Raw genomic sequence first — 22,710 nt, forward strand, 5'->3', positions numbered from 1 at the left:
TCCAAAAAATAAATAAATTGAACTTAAATGCTTTTACTGATATGAATTGAGCTTTTACCGATTTTTATAATCAGATATAAGCTATCTTTTGATCCTCTCTCCGTCTGTGTCAGGTGAAATTGAGCTGTCTGAGTACCGCGAGGCCAGTGCGCTACAGGACAGCATCCTGCATTGTGTGAGGGAGGAGAGTACCAGGAAGAAGCGTCTGCAGGCCATGCACAAGCAGAAGTCCTTAGACATTGCCAACACTGACTCCATCCTCTACAACCTGGACGAGCACCGACGTAAGTCCTGCATAGACCGCTGTGACCTGCAGCATGGTCTCCCCGCACCCCCCTCCTCCACCACCTCCCACCCCAGGCAGAAGGGGGGTCATGGGAAGGGCTCGTCAGACGGTTCCTCAGGCCGTGCGGAGGGCAGCGACCGCCAGGACCGTCGAGGATTCCGGGGGGGCCACTCAGACTGCTCCAGGCCTGTCATCCCAGAGGTGCGTCTCAGCTGCATGGGGACGTTTGAGGACAAGGCCGACCTGGACTCCCCTCTTACAGGGGGCTCATCAGCAGAGAAGGAGGACCCGGACCTCATTGACCTCTCCTCTGACTGTACTTCCATCCCAGAGAAACACTCCATCCTCTCCATGTCCGATAGCGACTCCCTGGTTTTTGAGCCCCTGCCGCCACTGAGGATCGTGGAGAGTGACGAGGAATTTGACCTCAACACAGTGATGGGCAACAGGCTGAATGGGAGTGCCAGGCCCCCAGCCTCCCCTGCCAGGCCCCCAGCCTCCCCTGCCAGGCCCGCTGCCTCCCCTGCCAGCAGTAGCACCCTGCACCTGTCTCGGGTGGTGCAAGTGAGCGTGGAGGACTGCTCTATGGACAAGAAGACCACAGACTCCACAGCAAAAGAAATCCCTCAACAGCGTTTACAGAGGAGGCCACGCTATGCAACCCCCACCACCTCCCTGGAGCTGCCTGACCAGCCGGAGCACCCTGGCCTGGAGAGCCCCATGACCCTCAGTTTACAACAGAAGAGGGACCTGCTGAGGAAGACCCCTGCTGTCCCTGACACCTCCCTGGATGACTTTGTGCACCCTGAGGACCTGAAGGCAGCGGTGGGTGTGGGGACCAGTCCCTCTGGTAGGACCGTCTTCCTGGACATTCCTGAAGACACAGCCGAGCCCCTCACCTCTCTGGAGGGGAACAATGATGAAGAGGAAGATTATGAAGATGATGACCTTGATGACAGCGACCTGAAACCTGATAATGATGATGATGACAATGACGAGGCAGAGTTTAAGATCCAGATAGTTCCCCGGCAACGCAAGCAGAGGAAGATAGCTGTGAGCGCCATCCAGAGAGAGTATCTGGACATCTCCTTCAACACCCTGGACAAGCTGGATGAGCAGCCCACTGAGACAGGTAAGAGAGACCAGGGTCAGGGGAGAAAGAGAAGCCTCAGTCTAGAGGTCTCCCTCTGTATGGACCTACGGCTGCTGTATCCTTCACCTACGCTGATTTCATGCACAATATGTATTTTTGATGTGTGTGTTTCAGTGACGACATCTCTTAAGATTTTTCTAGAACACATTTTCTAGAATAGTAACGGAAGTGTCTGCTTAGAAGGGCCGAACCACATGAACAGACTTTAAATTGTCTAGTTGGATATCCATGCTACTTCAAATCTTCAGTCAACTGGTCACCACTGCTGTCTCCTGTCCTGTGGTGTGGCTTTGTACGTGTTTCTTCCGTTTCCCATTCCTACCCATGGTAAACACCTGAAAAACAAAACATGTTGTGAAGTGAAGTCCTAGAAGCCGATAAGTAAATATCAATACAGCATCTTCAAATTGCTGCAACACAATGTCCATAAATAGCTGTCCATCTAAGAACAAGCAATAACATAGAATGAGAAGGCAAATTCGTTTTTTTACTAAATAGGGCATCAATAACCAATTGTAATTTCTTCACAAAATATTAATTTTAGATTGCTGTTGCACTAGGACTTGTTCTATACTTGTAGTTAACCACTTGTAGCTCTACACTACATTTGTTTTGGCGTTGGGTGTCTGCAGCATCTCATGCTCTAAACAGTTGTCCACATGTGAGGTTATAAGGTGGCTGAGAGCTGAAGCAGCCACCATTGCGCCCCATCCCTCACGCACACCACCCTGGACAATCCGCCTCAGCCCCCACCCTCACAGCTGCTATCCCAGAAACAAGCAACCACTCTTCAGTATCGAGTAGGATCCAAATACTTTCTCATTGTCATCTGTTTAAATTCACCAATAAAACAGGGTGTGGTCATCACACCCAGAACATTCAAACATTTCAAACATTTGGCCTTCTTTTTTTTCAATGTGTTAAATAGTTTTTTTTCATGGTTCTTTCGTTTTTCTTATCAATAGATCAGGGATTATATCTATATTCCGACAATATATCAAATATGGAATATATGCAACTAAGCCATTTCATCTTTTATTTTTATTTACCTCTGTGAGCGTTTTCCACTCCCCATTTTCATGACAGAGTTTGTTTTAGTAAACCAGTCATTGAAATGAAAGTGGAGATAGAGGGAAACTACCAGGCAACTCAATCCTCTGTATGTGTGTGTGTCGCACCCCAGCTCAGTACCGTCAGGCGAAGCGGGGCTCGTTGGGAGCTCTAACCATTAGCCAGCTGATGAAGAGACAGTTGGAGCACCAGTCCAGCGCCCCTCACAACATCAGCACCTGGGAGACAGGTCAGTCACTGGCTACCTCTGGTCCACCCCTTCAGATTTGTAAATATCAAAACACCTTTTAAATACTGTAATGACTTTGTTTGACTGTGCTGATTTTCGTGTTGCTCTCTAAACAGGCCCCACCAAGACCAGCCTCCTATCTGCCCCCAGTACAGTCAGCATGTTTGTGCCCGCCCCCGAGGAGTTCATTGATGATCAGCCTACCACCATGACTGACAGGTGAGTGAACCTACCGCCAACCACCAACACTGACTGGTGTGTCATTCTGGACAGCGGATACTGTATGTATTAATGGTAATTTGTTGTTATTAATACTAATACTGTGTGGTCTCTCAGGTGTCGTGACTGTGGTGCGGTGCTAGAGGAGTATGATGAGGAGACCCTGGGCCTGGCAGTGGTGGTGCTCTCCATGTTCATCCACCTCAGCCCTGACCAGGCCGCTCCACTGCTGCTGGACATCATGCAGTCTGTGGGCAGGTCTGGCAACTACAGCAGCTCCTGCATCAACCCCCGTATACATCCCATACACAAACCTAATTGTTCAGTAAAGTTTTGGCACACTCTGTCATGTCTCTGATCTTGAATTCAGATGTTTTTCTTACAGGCTGGCGTCTAGTGCTAATTTCTCTGGGCAAGCTGAGAGGTATGACACATCACAACTAGACATACTGAATATATTCTTATTTGGTATGTGTTAAACTCAGGTGTACTGTGGATGCTGATGACTAGTTCACGCTGGCTGTATTCTTGTACACAAATGAGAGAATGGGCCAACATGAGGTGCAGACGCTCTGTGTGTGAGTTGATGTTGATGTCTCTGTTGGTGTAGCATGCTGATCCCTGGCAACGCAGCAGGTGTGGCTAAGCAGTTCCTCCGCTGTGTGTTCCACCAGCTGGCCCCCAATGGCATCCTGCCTCAGCTCTTCCAGAGCAACATCAAAGGTCTACTCAGACAAACATATAAAACACAATATGGCTCCGGGTTAAGAGCAGCATTCTGAGGGATATGGTTTGATCTTTACTGTCAATTTCTGTGTATTTCCAGATGGAGGTTTTCTGAGAACATTGGCTTCTTCCCTGATTGATTTTAATGAACTGAGTTCTGTGGCTGCGCTGAACCAGCTGCTGGAGGTGGGACTTTTACTTGCTTAGTGTAATGATTAAAGCTCAGCACTGGACTGAAGGAACTATGCGGGTGTTTGTGTATGTCTTGAATCTCAAGCAAAATGTCCACTTTCGTCATGTATCCAGCAGGAGGAGCTCTTGTAAAAGTTGACGACACCACAGCACTGCTGTTAGGATAGCGTGATAACAAACCCAATTAAGAATGCTGCTGAAGAGTATGCCTCTGCATGGTTGTTCACCATATTCACTTATTCTCTATTAACTTGGTGTCTTCTCTTTAGCAATCTTACACTGTTACAATGTTCAAGGAATAGCACTTGTGATAGTCCACCTCAGTTCACTCCTTTGACTCATAACATCACTAGTCCAAACAACTTTTAGAATATAATTTTTAAACTAGTGAACAATTGATAATGGAACAGTTGGTAATGGCTCTATGGCAATACATATGTATTATGTAACCCTGTTGTCATTTATACCATCGTCCTCAGGGTCTGAACAACAAGAGGAGTCTACCAGCCGGGGGCACCATGCTGCACTGCCTGGAAAACATCGCCACCTTCATGGAGGCCCTGCCCATGGACTCCCCCAGCAACCTGTGGACCACCATCTGCAATCAGTTCCAGACCTTCCTCACTAAACTACCTTCTGTGCTGCCTCTGAAGGTACTGGATCTCACACTGCATGTAGGCTGCATTGACTGTGACCAATATAGAGCTAAAGCCTTATGAAGAATTGTATGATGTCTCTCTCACAGTGTCCCCTGGACTCCAGTTTGAGGATTATCATTTGTCTGTTGAAGATCCCCACCACAAGTGCAACCCGGGTGAGTCTGTCTGTGTGTGCTTTGCAACTGCGACCTGGCCAAGGTAAAGCAAAGCAGTGTGACACGAACAACACAGAGTTACACATGGAATAAACAAACATACAGTCAATGATACAACAGAAAAAGTCTATATACAGTGTGTGCAAATGAGGTAGGATAAGGGCGATAAGGCAATAAATAGGCCATAGTGGTGAAATAATTACAATATAGCAATTAAACACTGGAGTGATAGATGTGCAGAAGATGAATGTGCAAGTAGAGATGGGGTGCAAAGGAGCAAAATAAATAAATAACAGTATGGGGATGAGGTAGTTGGATGGGCTATTTACAGATGGGCTATGTACAGGTGCAGTGATCTGTGAGCTGCTCTGACAGCTGGTGCTTAAAGTTAGTGAGGGAGATATGAGTCTCCAGCTTCAGTGATTTTTGCAGTTCGTTCCAGTCATTGGCAGCAGAGAACTGGAAGGAGAGGCAGCCAAAGGAGGAATTGGCTTTGAGGGTGACCAGTGAAATATAACTGCTGGAGTGTGTGCTATGGGTGGATGCTGCTATGGTGACCAGTGATCTGAGATAAGGCGGGGCTTTACCTAGCAAAGACTTATAGATGACCTGGAGCCAGTGGGTTTGGCGACGAATATGAAGCGAGTGCCAGCCAGCGAGAGCATACAGGTCGCAGTGGTGGGTGGTATATGGGGCTTGGTGAAAAAACAGATGGCACTGTGATTGACTGCATCCAATTTGCTGAGTAGAGTGTTGGAGGCTATTTTGTAAATGACAAGTCAAAGATCGGTAGGATAGTCAGTTTTACGAGGGTATGTTTGGCAGCATGAGTGAAGGATGCTTTGTTGCAAAATAGGAAGCTGATTCTAGATGTAATTTTGGATTGGAGATGCTTAATGTGAGTCTGGAAGGAGAGTTTACAGTCTAGCCAGACACCTAGCTGTAGTTGTCCGTATATTCTAAGTCAGAACCGTCCAGAGTAGTGATGATGGACGAGCGGGCAGATGTGGGCAGCGATCGGTTGAAGAGCATACATTTGGTTTTAATTGCATTTAACCTCTCTGGGATAGGCGGGACACTTGCGTCCCACCTGGCCAAAAGCCAGGGAAAATGCAGAGCGCCAAATTCAAATAAATTACTATATAAATCTAACTTTCATTAAATCAAACATGCAAGATAGAAAATTAAAGCTACACTCGTTGTGAATCCAACATGTCAGATTTCAAAAAGGCTTTTCGGCGAAAGCTGATGATAGCACAACAGTAGACAATGAGATAGTAGCATATTTCAACCCTGCAGGTGCGACACAAAACACAGAAATCAAATATAAATCATGCCTTACCTTTGACGAGCTTCTTGTGTTGGCACTCCAATATCTCCCATAAACATCACAAATGTTCCTTTTGTTAGATTACTTCCGTCTATATATATCGACAATGTCCATTTATTTGGCGCTTTTGATCCAGAAAAACACTGGTTCCAACTTGACCAACGTCACTCCAAAATATCTCAAAAGTTACCTGTAAACTTTGCCAAAACATTTCAAACTACTTTTGTAATACAACTTTAGGATATTTTTAAACGTAAATAATCGATCAAATTGAAGACGGGATGATCTGTGTTCAATACAAAAAGAAAACAAACTGACGCTACTTTTCTAGTCACGCTCCTCTCTCAAACAGTCCACTTCAAGTGACTCTCATTCAAGATGGCCGTACTTCTTCATTACACAAAGGAAAAACCTCAACCAATTTCTAAAGACTGATGACATCCAGTGGAAGCGGTAGGAACTGCAAGCAAGTCCCTTTCCCAATGAAAACCTATTGAAAAGACAGTGACCTCAAAAAACAAATCTGAATGGTTTGTCCTCGGGGTTTTGCCTGCTACATAAGTTCTGTTATACTCACAGACATGATTCAAACAGTTTTAGAAACTCCAGAGTGTTTTCTATCCAAATCTACTAATAATATGCATATCTTATATTCTGGGGATGAGTAGCAGGCAGTTGAATTTGGGCATGCTATTCATCCAAAAGTGAAAATGCTGCCCCCTATCCCGAAGAAGTGAGCAGTTGGAGGCCACGGAAGGAGAGTTGTATGGCATTGAAGCTCACCTGGAGATTAGTTAACACAGTGTCCAAAGAAGGGCCAGATGTATGCAGAATGGTGTCGTCTGCATAGAGGTGGATCAGAGAATCACCAGCAGCAAAAGCGACATCATTGATGTTTACAGAGAAAGTTGGCCCGAGAATTTAACCCTGTGGCACCCCCATAGAGACTGCAAAAGGTCTGCACAACAGGCCCTCCGATTTGACACACTGAAGTCTGTCTGAGAAGTAGTTGGTGAACCAGGCGAGGCATTCATTTGAGAAACCAAGGCTGTTGAGTCTGTCGATAAGAATGTGGTGATTGACAGAGTCGAAAGCCTTGGCCAGGTCAATGAATACAGCTGAATAGTATTGTCTCGATTCGATGGCGGTTATGATATAGTTTAGGACCTTGAGCTTGGCTGAGGTGCACCCATGACCAGCTCGGAAACCAGATTGCATAGCGGAGAAGATACGGTGGGATTCAAAATGGTCGGTGATCTGTTTGTTAACTTGCCTTTCAAAGACCTTAGAAAGGCAGGGTAGGATAGATATGAGTCTGTCGCAGTTTGGGTCTAGAGCGTCTCCCCCTTTGAAGAGGGGGATGACCGTGGCAGTTTTCCAATCTTTGGGGATCTCAGACGATACGAAAGAGAGGTTGAACAGGCTAGTAATAGGGGTTGCAACAATTTCGGCTGATAATTTTAGAATGAGAGGGTCCAGATTGTCTAGCCCGGCTGATTTGTAGGGGTCCAGATTTTGCAGCTCTTACAGAACTTCGGCTATCGGGATTTGGAGAAATGGGGAGGCTTGGGCAAGTTGCTGTGGGGGTTGCAGGGCTGTTAACCAGGGTAGGGTAGCCAGGTGGAAAGCATGGCCAGCCGTAGAAAATGCTTATTGAAATTCTCATTTATCGTGGATTTATCGGTGGTGACAGTGTTTCCTAGCCTCAGTGCAGTGGGCAGCTGGGAGGAGGTGCTCTTATTCTCCATGGACTTTACAGTGTCACATAACTTTTTGGAGATTGTGCTACAGGATGCATTAGGCCTACTAACCAAATGGTGAGCACAGTCTTCAATCGAGTGTCATATAGCACACTATCCCAGCCCTTCTCTGATATGGGCCTGAGCAGGTTATATGACTGGTTACATTCTGACTCTTTAAATCAAAGGATTTACACCTGATAGCATTCAGTTTAGTCACACTTGCATGAGTGAACGTATAAGTCCTACAAAATCCCTGTTGTGTTAAAATCCCCTTGGCCTCCCACCAGCAGGCAGGACCAAGCCGTTACTGTCTCTTTTTCTCCTCTTCCCCAGAGCTTACTGGAGCCCTTCTCCAAACTGCTGAGCTTTGTCATGCAGTATGGAGTGTTCAGCCTCTCTTACCTGGTGGAGCTGTGTGGCCTCTGTTACAAAGCCTTCAACAAGGTAGATATGTAAAGTTTAGCTTACATTTGCTAGCATATTTGTTTGTTTGTTTGTAAAAAATAAAACTGTTAGCATTGCAATGATCTCATGTGAAATAGAGGTTGACCGATTAATCGGTATGGCCGATTAATTAGGGCCGATTTCAATTTTCATAACAATTGGAAATCGGTATATATTTTTTTACACCTTTATTTAACTAGGCAAGTCAGTTAAGAACACATTCTTATTTTCACTGACGGCCTAGGAACAGTGGGTTAACTGCCTTTTTCAGGGGCAGAACAATAGATTTTTACCTTGTCAACTAGGGGATTCAATCTTGCAACCTGACAGTTAACTAGTCCAACGCTCTAACCACCTGCCTTACATTGCACTCCACGAGGAGCCTGCCTGTTACGCGAATGCAGTAAGAAGCCAAGGTAAGTTGCTAGCTAGCATTAAACTTATCTTATAAAAAACAATCAATCAATCACAATCACTAGTTAACTACACATGGTTGATATTACAAGTTTATCTAGCGTGTCCTACATTGCATATAATCGATGCGCATTCGCGAAAAAGGACTGTCATTGCTCCAACGTGTACCTAACCATAAACATCAATGCCTTTCTTAAAATCAATACACAAGTATATATTTTTAAACCTGCATATTTAGTTAATATTGAACATGAATTTCTTTTAACTAGGGAAATGGTGTCACTTCTCTTGCAACAGAGTCAGGGTATATGCAGCAGTTTGGGCCGCCTGGCTCGTTGCGAACTGTGTGAAGACTATTTCTTCCTAACAAAGACAGCCAACTTCGCTAAACGGGGGATGATTTAACAAAAAACGCATTTGCGAAAAAAAGCACAATTGTTGCATGACTGTACCTAACCATAAACATCAATGGCTTTATTAAAATCAATACACAGAAGTATATATTTTTAAACCTGCATATTTAGCTAAAAAAAAATATTTAATTTATTTATTTCACCTTTATTTAACCAGGTAGGCAAGTTGAGAACAAGTTTGCGACCTGGCCAAGATAAAGCAAAGCAGTTCGACACATACAACGACAGAGTTAGACATGGAGTAAAACAAACATACAGTCAATAATACAGTAGAAACAAGTCTATATACGATGTGAGCAAATGAGGTGAGATAAGGGAGGTAAAGGAAAAAAAAGGCCATAGTGGCAAAGTAAATACAATATAGCAAGTAAAACACTGGAATGGTAGATTTGCAGTGGAAGAATGTGCAAAGTAGAAATAAAAATAATGGGGTGCAAAGGAGCAAAATAAATAAAGAAATAAAATAAAATAAATACAGGAGGGAAAGAGGTAGTTGTTTGGGCTAAATTATAGGTGGGCTATGTACAGGTGCAGTAATCTGTGAGCTGCTAAATAAATCCAGGTTAGCAGGCAATATTAACCAGGTGAAATTGTGTCACTTTTCTTGCGTTCATTGCACGCAGAGTCAGGGTATATGCAACAGTTTGGGCCGCCTGGCTCGTTGCGAACTAATTTGCCAGAATTTTACGTAATTATGACATAACATTGAAGGTTGTACAATGTAACAGGAATATTTAGACTTATGGATGCCACCCGTTAGATAAAATACGGAACGGTTCCGTATTTCACTGAAAGAATAAATGTTTGATTTTCGAGATGATTGTCTCCGGATTCGACCTAAGGCTCGTATTTTTGTGTGTTACTATGTTATAATTAAGTCTATGATTTGATAGAGCAGTCTGACTGAGCGGTGGTAGGCAGCAGCAGGCTCGTAAGCATTCATTCAAACAGCACTTTCGTGCGTTTGCCAGCATCTCTTCGCTGTGATTCAAGCATTGCGCTGTTTATGACTTCAAGCCTATCAACTCCCGAGATTAGGCTGGTGTAACCAATGTGAAATGGCTAGCTACAGTGCCTTGCGAAAGTATTCGGCCCCCTTGAACTTTGCGACCTTTTGCCACTTTTCAGGCTTCAAACATAAAGATATAAAACTGTATTTTTTTGTGAAGAATCAACAACAAGTGGGACACAATCATGATGTGGAACGACATTTATTGGATATTTCAAACTTTTTTAACAAATCAAAAACTGAAAAATTGGGCGTGCAAAATTATTCAGCCCCTTTACTTTCAGTGCAGCAAACTCTCTCCAGAAGTTCAGTGAGGATCTCTGAATGATCCAATGTTGACCTAAATGACTAATGATGATAAATACAATCCACCTGTGTGTAATCAAGTCTCCGTATAAATGCACCTGCACTGTGATAGAGGTCCGTTAAAAGCGCAGAGAGCATCATGAAGAACAAGGAACACACCAGGCAGGTCCGAGATACTGTTGTGAAGAAGTTTAAAGCCGGATTTGGATACAAAAAGATTTCCCAAGCTTTAAACATCCCAAGGAGCACTGTGCAAGCGATAATATTGAAATGGAAGGAGTATCAGACCACTGCAATTCTACCAAGACCTGGCCGTCCCTCTAAACTTTCAGCACATACAAGGAGAAGACTGATCAGAGATGCAGCCAAGAGGCCCATGATCACTCTGGATGAACTGCGGAGATCTACAGCTGAGGTGGGATACTCTGTCCATAGGACAACAATCAGTCGGATATTGCACAAATCTGGCCTTTATGGAAGAGTGGCATGAAGAAAGCCATTTCTTAAAGATATCCATAAAAAGTGTCGTTTAAAGTTTGCCACAAGCCACCTGGGAGACACACCAAACATGTGGAAGAAGGTGCTCTGGTCAGGTGAAACCAAAATTGAACTTTTTGGCAACAATGCAAAACGTTATGTTTGGCGTAAAAGCAACTGCTGAACACACCATCCCCACTGTCAAACATGGTGGTGGCAGCATCATGGTTTGGGCCTGCTTTTCTTCAGCAGTGACAGGGAAGATGGTTAAAATTGATGGGAAGATGGATGGAGCCAAATACAGGACCATTCTGGAAGAAAACCTGATGGAGTCTGCAAAAGACCTGAGACTGGGACGGAGATTTGTCTTCCAACAAGACAATGATCCAAAACATAAAGCAAAATCTACAATGGAATGGTTCAAAAATAAACATATCCAGGTGTTAGAATGGCCAAGTCAAAGTCCAGACCTGAATCCAATCGAGAATCTGTGGAAAGAACTGAAAACTGCTGTTCACAAATGCTCTCCATCCAACCTCACTGAGCTCGAGCTGTTTTGCAAGGAGGAATGGGAAAAAATGTCAGTCTCTCGATGTGCAAAACTGATAGAGACATACCCCAAGCGACTTACAGCTGTAATCGCAGCAAAAGGTGGCGCTACAAAGTATTAACTTAAGGGGGCTGAATAATTTTGCACGCCCAATTTTTCAGTTTTTGATTTGTTAAAAAAGTTTGAAATATCCAATAAATGTCGTTCCACTTCATGATTGTGTCCCACTTGTTGTTGATTCTTCACAAAAAAATACAGTTTTATCTTTGTTTGAAGCCTGAAATGTGGCAAAAGGTCGCAAAGTTCAAGGGGGCCGAATACTTTCGCACGGCACTGTAGTTAGCGGGGTGCGTGCTAATAGCGTTTCAAACGTCACTCGCTCTGAGACTTGGAGTAGTTGTTCCCCTTGCTCTGCATGGGCCGTGATTTTGTTGAGCAATGGGTAACGCTGCTTCGAGGGTGGCTGTTGTCGATGTGTTCCTGGTTCGAGCCCAGGTAGAGGCGAGGAGAGGGACGGAAGCTATACTGTTACACTGACAATACTAAAGTGCCTATAAGAACATCCAATAGTCAAAGGTATATGAAATACAAATGGTATAGAGAGAAATAGTCCTATAATTCCTATAACAACCTCAACCTAAAACTTCTTACCTGGGAATATTGAAGACTCATGTTGAAAGGAATCACCAGCTTTCATATGTTCTCATGTTCTGAGCAAAGAACTTAAACGTTAGCTTTCTTACATGGCACATATTGCACTTTTACTTTCTTCTCCAACACTTTGTTTTTGCAGTATTTAAACCAAATTGAACAGGTTTCATTATTTATTTGAGGCTAAATTGATTTCTTTGATGTATTATATTAAGTTTAAATAAGTGTTCATTCAGTATTGTTGTAATTGTCATTATTACAACAAAAAAAATTTAATCGTCCGATTAATTGGTATCGGCTTTTTTTGGTCCTCCAATATTCGGTATCAGTATTGGCGTTGAAAAATCATAATCGGTCAACCTCTAATGTGAAAGGCCCAATTTGAAAAGGGATACGGAAATATGACTTTGTCCCGCATTGTTAAACATGAATCCATGTCTGCAGGCCTCTGTATATTGTAGTTCTTGGTGACAATACTTATCCCCAGCCACTCCTGCTAGACAGGAAGGTGGCTGTGTGTCACAGATAGTTAAGTAAACAATCAGCCAGTATTGATTTACATCGTTAGTTGAGGCTCTGGGCTGAGGATGTATGAGGGCAAGCCTCCCTCTGTTAGAGCTGTGTCCTGGGCTGTCTCCTGCTGCAGGACAGATGGATCCTTACCACACCACTGCTGTCACAGCACCATGCTTTATGTCTCCAGCTCTATTGATTTCCTCCAGCCTGGTTAATCCCTGCTATATAACATCCGTTTCTCAAAACACGAGTCAATATGACTGATTACGTCTATTTAAATGTTTCCTGTGCAGTTAGTCTTATGAGGTGAGCTGTCTCAAACACACGTTTAAGGAGGATTTTTCAGTGCTTGGGTTATTGTAGATGTACGGATGTTTGGGAAGTTATGTTTATCACTACTGCACTACGCATAGAACATTTGAACAAATATGACCCCAAATCAACTATACTCGATATATTTTGGTTTCATGCTGATGAGAAGGGAATGATTTCTTTGGTTGAAAAGAGAGAGAGAGATGTAGCAGGGCTTTGTATTGAGGGCAGTGGCTCTCCAGGCTGACAGCCTCATCTGAACTGGGACCCTGGGAGAGCGGAGATCTGGACTGGGTGCCATGCTAATCAGATCCTCTGTCTCTATTCAGACCACAGACAACCTTTATTCTCCAGTACACATACACACAGGCAGCTCTGGAGAGGGAGAGAGAAACAGTACACAGCCCTGAAATATTAAATAAGACAGCTTAGAGAAAACATCCACCAGGCAAACCTTTTTCCCCAGTATGCCTATCTCACTTGGTTCCTCTAAAATCATTCCAACATTTGTACACAGTTATTTTCTATATTCTCTTTCCACTATCCTCATTTGTCCTCATCCTGAGCTATTTTGTGTATTCACAGGAGAGAGATAAGTTCTATATGTCCCGTATTGTGGTGATGGAGCTTCTGCAGGCTCTGAAGTTCAAGTCTCCTCTACCCGATACTAACCTGCTACTGCTGGTCCAGGTAAAAGTAGTACAATCAGAACTACTTGTGGAAAAGATTTCAACCCAAAAGTACCAAAGATAACTTTACAAATGTCTTTATGTTAACTATGTGTGGATGTTGTCAGTTTGTTTGTTCAGATATTGGTACGAGGCTAGCAGAGTCTACTATTCTCTCAAAGCACATGATCTCATCACTTCCAGGGGTAAGACAGTATATAATACAGTACATTGGTTATCTGTGTTCCTTTATGATGACCTATTGAAATAAACATATGGGTTGTTTGATTGTTGCGCTATTCTCTCTGTCTTTCTCAGTGCACGACAGCAGCAATGGAATGCATGAGGCAATACATCAGTGAGCTTCTAGACTTCATAGCGGATATGCACACACTGACCAAACTGAAAGTGAGTTTCCTCCTTACTCTGCCTTAACTCATGTAAGATGGGTGGATAAGTCTCATCTCTAACCATCGTGTCATGTGGAGGGTCCTGAGTTTCTCCTGGTCAAGTGATCAGGGGAAACGCAGGGCCGTAGTCATGTGATCATGTGACTCTGTCCAGAACCATATGAAAGCGTGTTGTCAGCCGCTGCACGAGGACACGTTTGGAGGAAACCTGAAAGTGGGCCTGGCACAGGTGGCTGCCATGGAGATCAGCAAAGGCAATCACCGTGACAATAAGGCAGTGATCCGTTATCTTCCCTGGCTCTACCATCCCCCGTCCACCATGCAGCAGGGGTGAGAGGCACCAACAGTCACAGCACTGATGTTACTTTCAGTGATCTCACTGTCTGTAATCATGAAGATATTCTATTACCAGAATTACTTTTATCAGGCATTAGAATGAATGGTGACTCTAATAACACTGTAATGTTTGCTCAACAAGCGTTTAACCTTTGTCTCCTCCTCAGACCTAAGGAGTTCATCGAGTGTGTGTCCCACATCCGCCAGCTGTCCTGGCTGCTCCTGGGCTCCCTGACCCACTATGCCCTGTACCAGGGCTCCACCTCCTGTATGCCCATCCCCCTGGACGCTGGCTCACACATCGCTGACCACCTCATCATCATCCTCATCGGCTTCCCTGAGCAATCCAAGGTCAGGAAAATGTCTAAGTGCTATATGCATAAATGTTGAAGAAACTGCTACGGAAACCTATGAAGATTTCACATGAAAACCAAAGTGTCACTGACCTCTCTCTTCCTCGCCACCTCTGTCTGCAGACGTCAGTGCTGCACATGTGCTCCCTGTTCCATGCCTTCATGTTTGCCCAGCTGTGGACCATCTACTGTGAGCAGGCGGCGGCCGCCTCGGCCCTGCAAAACCAGAACCAGACAGAGTTCTCTTCCAATGCCATACTGACGGGCCTGGAGTTCTGGAGCCGCGTCACACCCAGCATCTTGCAGCTCATGGCCCATAACAAAGTGGTAAGGAAGATCCACATGCTTATCTCTCCATCAGCTTCAAGAGGGGGTGGACTGGAAAGACGATGTGCTTGGAGACGTGCAACAGTTAAATGTGAACTACTCCTCTGACTGTTGTCGTGAATGTGACAGAGGAATTGGTTAAATCAACAACATATCGTTGTTATGTCTGACAGGACATTGCTGTTTTGTAAAACTGAGATTCAATCTGATCGCGCTTTATCCACAATGCAGGTTTTAAAGGAAATGTTCCTGCGTTCACAGAGACCATATTCTCAGTCAATGCTGGCTCTATTGGAAATCATCTTTAAATGGTGCATTGTTCAAATCTGCGGTCGGATTGCATCCCGGCCTGAGACTGCTTTTCTACCATACATTTTGTTTCATATTTGGGTGGGGGGGTTAATCATAAATCAAGTTATGATCCCTTGCAGTAATAAAAATGTGTTCTCTTCAACTTTCCAAGATGGTGGAGATGGTGTGTCTACATGTCATTAGCTTGATGGAGGCTCTACAAGAATGCAACTCAACCATCTTCGTGAAGGTACATTTTTCCCAAACACTTGATTTTACACTTCATGTTGCTTTCTATTTCAACAAAAAATTCCCCTCTTCTCTCCATCAGTTAATACCTATGTGGTTGCCCATGATTCAATCCAACCTAAAGGTAAGAATTAAATTGCAATTCAAATATGATTTGTATTATTTCATATATGGATATAGATGCTTGGGTTTTCAGAACATCCAGTGAAAAAACTCCCCCTGTCCCATGCAGCATCTGTCTGCAGGGCTCCAGCTGCGACTGCAGGCTATCCAGAACAGGGTGAACCACCAGTGTCTGCAAGGCCAGGCAGCCGGGGCCCTGCCCTTTGCCCTGCGCAAGTGGCTGCAGTGCACCCAGTTCAAGATGGCCCAGGTGGAGATCCAGTCATCAGAGGCCGCCTCACAGTTCTACCCTATGTGACCTGCCCACCTCTCACGAGATCCACCAAGACCCAGGCCACCTCAGGACCAGCGTGCATCTGCTTAATGCCTGCCTGCCTGCCTGCCTGACCATTAACATCAGGAAGTTGACTCCTGCATAAATTGATTCTCACAGTCTTAAGACTCTGCTTCTGACGTAGCAACGTCTAAACGTCTAAACTTTGAATATCTATACTACTCTTTTGTGCAATGAGAGGGATAGGTGAGTACAGGTCGGGCAGGTGTGCAGATGCAGTGGGATAACAGTACAGTAAATAACAGTTTAGGTGCCCAACATGCTGTGTGCAGCATCAGAGGTCAAACCAGATGGAGAGAATATCTAGCAGCACTGCAGATGACTGGAGTGGATGGATGGAGAAGGCTGTATGCTGAAGCTCAGGCTTGTTTACTTGGTGATACTCATGTTCTATATTGTTATTTTCAGTTGCTTGGTTGCAAGCCTGACAAAATAATAAAAATCAAGCCACATGTTCGAAATATACAGTATGTCTCAGTCTCTTTGTCATCTCTACAGAGAGCAGTTAAAAGTGCACAAAGTGTGATATGATTGTACATCTGCACAGTATCTAAAGTATATATTGAATAAGGTCTGTGGGAAAACTAAATGACTGCTAAAGCCAAAGGCTGTATCGGGAAACACCCATGCATATCCTTGCTCAGGACAAACCAATATCAATCACATTTTATTATCAGTAAAGACAATTGGACTTTAGGGCACCTGTCTCACCCTCTACCCAGTTCAGACAGGTTGCCTCTAGCCAACAGAGCCCAGATCGATCTGACACAATATGGGATACAGCAGGAGCACTGTAACTCGATCAGGGTGAAGCCAGACGGCGGAGGTAAACAAGACAAGTGAGTCCGTGTCTACCGCCCCCTGTAGAGCCTAGAACCAGTTACCTCTAGTTTAATGTTGTTTGTCATGATAAATCATTGTTGTGGGATCTAATCACATTATGGAAAGGGCACTTCCCACTGGGCACAGACGTCAACTCAACAACTAATCCACGTTGGTTCCACGTTTCAAATTTAATTGTAAACAACATTGTTTACAGCGGCTGACAACACGCATTGTTTACATTGTAAACAACATTGTTTTTTGATTCAACCAGTGAGTGCCCAGTGGGTTGTCTGGGAATATCACACCACATGATAGTTGGACTAAACATTTAAATCCAAGCTTGGGGCTCTATTCAATCCGTATCGGAGAAGTTAACAGTGCCTCTTAACTGAAGACGATGTGGGCAATGTAACTACGGAAAGCCATATATTTCCAATGGAAGAGAAGCGAAGTGGGAGGGTGATCGTTGGGCGATGCGAGCATGGGTGAGGGATGTGAACAGGGTGGGACCAAAGTTGGGGAAAGCTGAACTTAATGCAAATACTCCACTAAATCATGACGCGCTTGACCAATCGAAGCTCACTATAGCTTACAGCCCCTACTGGATTGGATGTTGATATCTAGAACTACCTAGCTTGCTTGCTAGCGTCCACACGAGGGTGAAGCTAGCGTAGAATATTTCAGAACTTCTTTACACCTGCAGTTTGTAAAATGATCTTCTACGAGAGGTGTGTGTCAAATGAGTCACCAGCTTTGAGTGCTGTCTAATAAAATCACACTGTGACAGAAACACACACACACACACACACACACACACACAGTATCCTTGTGGATACTAAATTAATTAATTCCCATTCGAAATCGTATTTTCCCTAACCCTATCCAAACCCTAACCGTAAACCTAAAACTAACCCTAAAACTAACCCTGAAGCCTAAAATTGCCTTTTTCCTTTTGGGGAATGGTGAAATTGAGAATTTTTTTGTTGTTTGACTATCCTTGTGAGGACATTTGGTCCCCACAAAAGGACATTTGGTCCCCACAAAAGGACATTTGGTCCCCACAAAAGGACTTATGGTTCCCACAAGGAAAGTAAAACCAAACGCACACACACACAGAGCAGCTAGGATATGCATGGGCTTTCCCTGATTTTTACTGCTTGAGAGCAAACAGTTCAGCCGTGCAGCTAACAGCCACAGACAAGAGACACACAGAAGCACTCACTGGATTTTTAATAACAAGTATACAGTCTTCAGATTGGCCATAATCATTCAATAGCACATAAGCAGCCTAAAATCTTCTAATTACAGAAATAATCAAATTTATACCACAGTGGCTATATTACTGTAAACAAATAAGGTGATTATTTTCCCATTCAGCCCTGTGAAATACCTTGTATTTTATCTGGGCGAGCCACACAGAGCTTTTTGAGATAGAGAGGCTCCGTGGCCTTCCTGTTCAGGCCTGTCAGATCTTCTTTATTACAGAGCAACCCAGAGTGCCCTGACTGGACAATGCATGAATGTTTAAATTGCCCGGAGTGTCCCATAGCATTATCATCAAGTGGCACATCTAAAGCAGGAAAGGCAGACTACTGTATAGTCTCTCATTCACATTCTTCTGCGGTGCTCTCCCTCCCTCTCTACATGGCTCAGCTTGGACCCTGATGGACTTCTCCCCCTCTGAAGTCTCAAAATAGGGCTACTTAATGTTAGATCCCTTACTTCAAAGGCAGTTATAGTCAATGAACTAATCACTGATCATAATCTTGATGTGATTGGCCTGAATGAAACGTGGCTTAAGCCTGATGAATTTACTATGTTAAATGAGGCCTCACCTCCTTGTTACACTACTGACCCTTTTGAGCTTCTAGTCATGAAATCTATGCAGCCTACTCAATCACCTTTTATAGATACTGTTTACAGGCCTCCTGGGCCATATACAGCGTTCCTCATTGAGTTCCCTGAATTCCTATCGGACCTTGTAGTCATAGCAGATAATATTCAAATTTTTGGTGACTTTAATATTCACATGGAAAAGTCCACAGACCCACTCCAAAAGGCTTTCGGAGCCATCATCGACTCAGTGGGTTTTGTCCAACATGTCTCTGGACCTACTCACTGTCACAGTCATACTCTGGACCTAGTTTTGTCCCATGGAATAAATGTTGTGGATCTTAATGCTTTCCCTCATAATCCTGGACTATCGGACCACCATTTTATTACGTTTGCAATTGCAACAAATAATCTGCTCAGACCCCAACCAAGGAGCATCAAAAGTCATGCTATAAATTCCCAGACAACACAAAGATTCCTTGATGACCTTCCAGACTCCCTCTGCCTACCCAAGGACGTCAGAGGACAAAACTCAGTTAACCACCTAACTGAGGAACTCAATTTAACCATGCACAATACCCTAGATGCAGTTGCACCCCTAAAAACTAAAAACTTTTGTCATAAGAAACTAGCTCCCTGGTACACAGAAAATACCGAGCTCTGAAGCAAGCTTCCAGAAAATTGGAACAGAAATGGCGTCACACCAAACTGGAAGTCTTCCGACTAGCTTGGAAAGACAGTACCGTGCAGTATCGAAGAGCCCTCACTGCTGCTCGATCATCCTATTTTTCCAACTTAATTGAGGAAAATAAGAACAATCCTAAATGTATTTTTGATACAGTCGCAAAGCTAACTAGAAAGCAGCATTCCCCAAGTGAGGATGGCTTTCACTTTAGCAGTGATAAATTTATGAACTTCTTTGAGGAACAGATCAAGATCATTAGAAAGCAAATTACGGACTCCTCTTAAATCTGCGTATTCCTTCAAAACTCAGTTGTCCTGAATCTGCACAACTCTGCCAGGACCTAGGATCAAGAGAGACACTCAAGTGATTTAGTACTATATCTCTTGACACAATGATGAAAATAATCATGGCCTCTAAACCTTCAAGCTGCATACTGGACCCTATTCCAACTAAACTACTGAAAGAGCTGCTTCCTGTGCTTGAACATAATAAACAGATCTCTATCCAACGGATGTGTACCAAACTCACTAAAAGAAGCCGTAATAAGGCCTCTCTTGAAAAAGCCAAACCTTGACCCAGAAAATATAAAAAAAACTATCGGCCTATACCGAATCTTCCATTCCTCTCAAGTTTTTTTAAAAAAGCGGTTGTGAATGGTTTCTCCTCTGACAAATCAACTGTACATTTCGGTGTTCCTCAAGGTTCCGTTTTAGGACCACTATTGTTTTCACTATATATCATACGTTCGAAAACATAATGTTAACTTTCACTGCTATGCGGATGACACACAGCTGTACATTTCAATGAAACATGGTGAAGCCCCAAAATTGCCCTCGCTAGAAGCCTGTGTTTCAGACATAAGGAAGTGGATGGCTGCAAACGTTCTACTTTTAAACTCGGACAAAACAGAGATGCTTGTTCTAGGTCCCAAGAAACAAAGCGATCTTCTGTTGAATCTGACAATTAATCTTGATGGTTGTACAGTCGTCTCAAATACAACTGTGAAGGACCTCGGCGTGACTCTGGACCCTGATCTCTCTTTTGACGAACATATCAAGACTGTTTCAAGGACAGCTTTTTTCCATCTACGTAACATTGCAAAAATCAGAAACTTTCTGTCCAAAAATGATGCAGAAAAATTAATCCATGCTTTTGTTACTTCTAGGTTAGACTACTGCAATGCTCTACTTTCCGGCTACCCAGATAAAGCACTGAATAAACTTCAGTTCGTGCTAAATACGGCTGCTAGAATCCTGACTAGAACCAAAAAATGTATCATATTACTCCAGTGCTAGCCTCCCTACACTGGCTTCCTGTTAAGGCAAGGGCTGATTTCAAGGTTTTACTGCTAACCTACAAAGTATTACATGGGCTTGCTCCTACCTATCTTTCTGATTTGGTCCTGCCGTACATACCTACACGTACGCTACGGACACAAGACGCAGGCCTCCTAATTGTCCCTAGAATTTCTAAGCAAACAGCTGGAGGCAGGGCTTTCTCCTATAGAGCTCCATTTTTATGGAATGGTCTGCCCACCCATGTGAGAGACGCAGTGGGTCATATGATTGAGTGTAGTCTGGCCCAGGAGTGTGAAGGTGAACGGAAAAGGCTCTGGAGCAACGAACCGCCCTTGCTGTCTCTGCCTTGCCGGTTCCCCTCTCTCCACTGGGATTCTCTGCCTCTAACCCTATTACAGGGGCTGAATCACTGGCTTACTGGTGCTCTTTCATGCCGTCCCTAGGAGGAGTGCGTCACTTGAGTGGGTTGAGTCACTGACGTGATCTTCCTGTCTGGGTTGGCGCCCCCCCTTGGGTTGTGCCATGGTGGAGATCTTTGTGGGCTATACTCGGCCTTGTCTCAGGATGGTAAGTTGGTGGTTGAAGGTATCCCTCTAGTGGTGTGGGGGCTGTGCTTTGGCAAAGTGGGTGGGGTTATATCCTTCCTGTTTGGCCCTGTCCGGGGGTATCATCGGATGGGGCCAAAGTGTCTCCTGACCCCTCCTGTCTCAGCCTCAAGTATTTATGCTGCAGTTGTTTATGTGTCGGGGGGCTAGGGTCAGTTTGTTATATCTGGAGTACTTCTCCTGTCTTATCCGGTGTCCTGTGTGAATTTAAGTATGCTCTCTCTAATTCTCTCTTTCTCTCTTTCTCTCGGAGGACCTGAGCCCTAGGACCATGCCTCAGGACTACCTGGCATGATGACTCCTTGTTGTCCCCAGTCCACCTGGCCGTGCTGCTGCTCCAGTTTCAACTGTTCTGCCTGCGGCTATGGAATCCTGACCTGTTCACCGGACGTGCTACCTGTCCCAGACCTGCTGTTTTCAACTCTCTAGAGACAACAGGAGTGGTAGAGATACGCTTAATGATCGGCTATGAAAAGCCAACTGACATTTACTCCCGAGGTGCTGACTTGCTGCACCCTCGACTACTACTGTGATTATTATTATTTGACCATGCTGGTCATTTATGAACATTTGAACATCTTGGCCATGTTCTGTTATAATCTCCACCCGGCAGAGCCAGAAGAGGACTGGCCACCCCTCATAGCCTGGTTCCTCTCTAGGTTTCTTCCTAGGTTTTGGCCTTTCTAGGGAGTTTTTCCTAGCCACCGTGCTTCTACACCTGCATTGCTTGTTGTTTGGGGTTTTAGGCTGGGTTTCTGTACAGCACTTTGAGATATCAGCTGATGTACGAAGGGCTATATAAATAAATGTGATTTGATTTGATTTGAAGTGGTTGTGCTTCAAATGGTCTCCCTTTTAAAATGTCCTACAGAATGTGCAAGGAGAAAATCCTCAAGAATATTGACCAATTGATTCCTTTATGGCCTAGCTACCAGAGCCCATAGATTTTTCCAATTCTATTATTATCTATTGAGGTGGGTATGTTGCACATATTCCCAGATTGTTGATCGATTTGCGTTTGTCAGCTGTTCTATTCAGTCACGCATGTGGGTCACAGTGGTCAGAGTGGTAGCAGAGCAGAAGTGGCCAGTCCTATGTACGTAGTCTGTATGCACAGAGAATGTCCGTGCCAAGACCTGACACCAAAGGAACCCCCAGTGGCCCACAAGTTGTCCCGTTAGCATGATCAAGCCCCAGGGGGATGGCTGTGTTTGATAATAGCTGTTCATTAAAAATGAACAGTGTGAGACAGACTGAGAACAGGTCCTGCGCCCAGGGGGAGCCCCAGGAGAAGACCAGTACGGAGATCTCTGAGACACAGAAAGGAGAGGCACCATGGGTACAGGCTAAAAATAACACCTTTATCATTAACACGCAGTGGATTTATCAATGTTGTACCGTATGCCATTCAATTAAAACATGTTCTCATTTTGTCTCTTCTTTTTTTGCTTATGTGATAGATAAGACTATAGGCCTATCTTTCTATAGACCTATTTACAACTGAAAAAGTCAGCAACTT

At 44.2% G+C, this 22,710-nt stretch overlaps 1 protein-coding gene across 2 annotated transcripts in view; it reads left to right on the forward strand.

Moving 5' to 3' along the window:
- Positions 1 to 16,410, forward strand: part of LOC110497864 (protein unc-79 homolog) — a 50,218-nt gene extending 33,808 nt beyond the window's left edge. For both annotated transcript variants that reach the window (XM_021574305.3, XM_021574301.3), the window contains exons 32-50: positions 114 to 1,418; positions 2,623 to 2,739; positions 2,856 to 2,958; positions 3,076 to 3,216; positions 3,344 to 3,382; positions 3,569 to 3,681; positions 3,785 to 3,870; positions 4,356 to 4,529; positions 4,622 to 4,690; positions 8,096 to 8,206; positions 13,440 to 13,544; positions 13,651 to 13,728; positions 13,841 to 13,930; positions 14,087 to 14,262; positions 14,436 to 14,619; positions 14,745 to 14,948; positions 15,412 to 15,489; positions 15,571 to 15,612; positions 15,721 to 16,410. In XM_021574305.3, the coding sequence (XP_021429980.2) occupies positions 114 to 1,418; positions 2,623 to 2,739; positions 2,856 to 2,958; positions 3,076 to 3,216; positions 3,344 to 3,382; positions 3,569 to 3,681; positions 3,785 to 3,870; positions 4,356 to 4,529; positions 4,622 to 4,690; positions 8,096 to 8,206; positions 13,440 to 13,544; positions 13,651 to 13,728; positions 13,841 to 13,930; positions 14,087 to 14,262; positions 14,436 to 14,619; positions 14,745 to 14,948; positions 15,412 to 15,489; positions 15,571 to 15,612; positions 15,721 to 15,909 (3,404 nt within the window). In that variant the 3' untranslated portion in view covers positions 15,910 to 16,410. The remainder of the gene's footprint in view (positions 1 to 113; positions 1,419 to 2,622; positions 2,740 to 2,855; positions 2,959 to 3,075; positions 3,217 to 3,343; positions 3,383 to 3,568; positions 3,682 to 3,784; positions 3,871 to 4,355; positions 4,530 to 4,621; positions 4,691 to 8,095; positions 8,207 to 13,439; positions 13,545 to 13,650; positions 13,729 to 13,840; positions 13,931 to 14,086; positions 14,263 to 14,435; positions 14,620 to 14,744; positions 14,949 to 15,411; positions 15,490 to 15,570; positions 15,613 to 15,720) is intronic.
- Positions 16,411 to 22,710: the final 6,300 nt, after the last annotated feature.

This window comes from Oncorhynchus mykiss, chromosome 19, assembly GCF_057628025.1.
Source record: "Oncorhynchus mykiss isolate SJ-2025 chromosome 19, ASM5762802v1, whole genome shotgun sequence".
NCBI classification, from domain to species: Eukaryota; Metazoa; Chordata; class Actinopteri; order Salmoniformes; family Salmonidae; genus Oncorhynchus; species Oncorhynchus mykiss.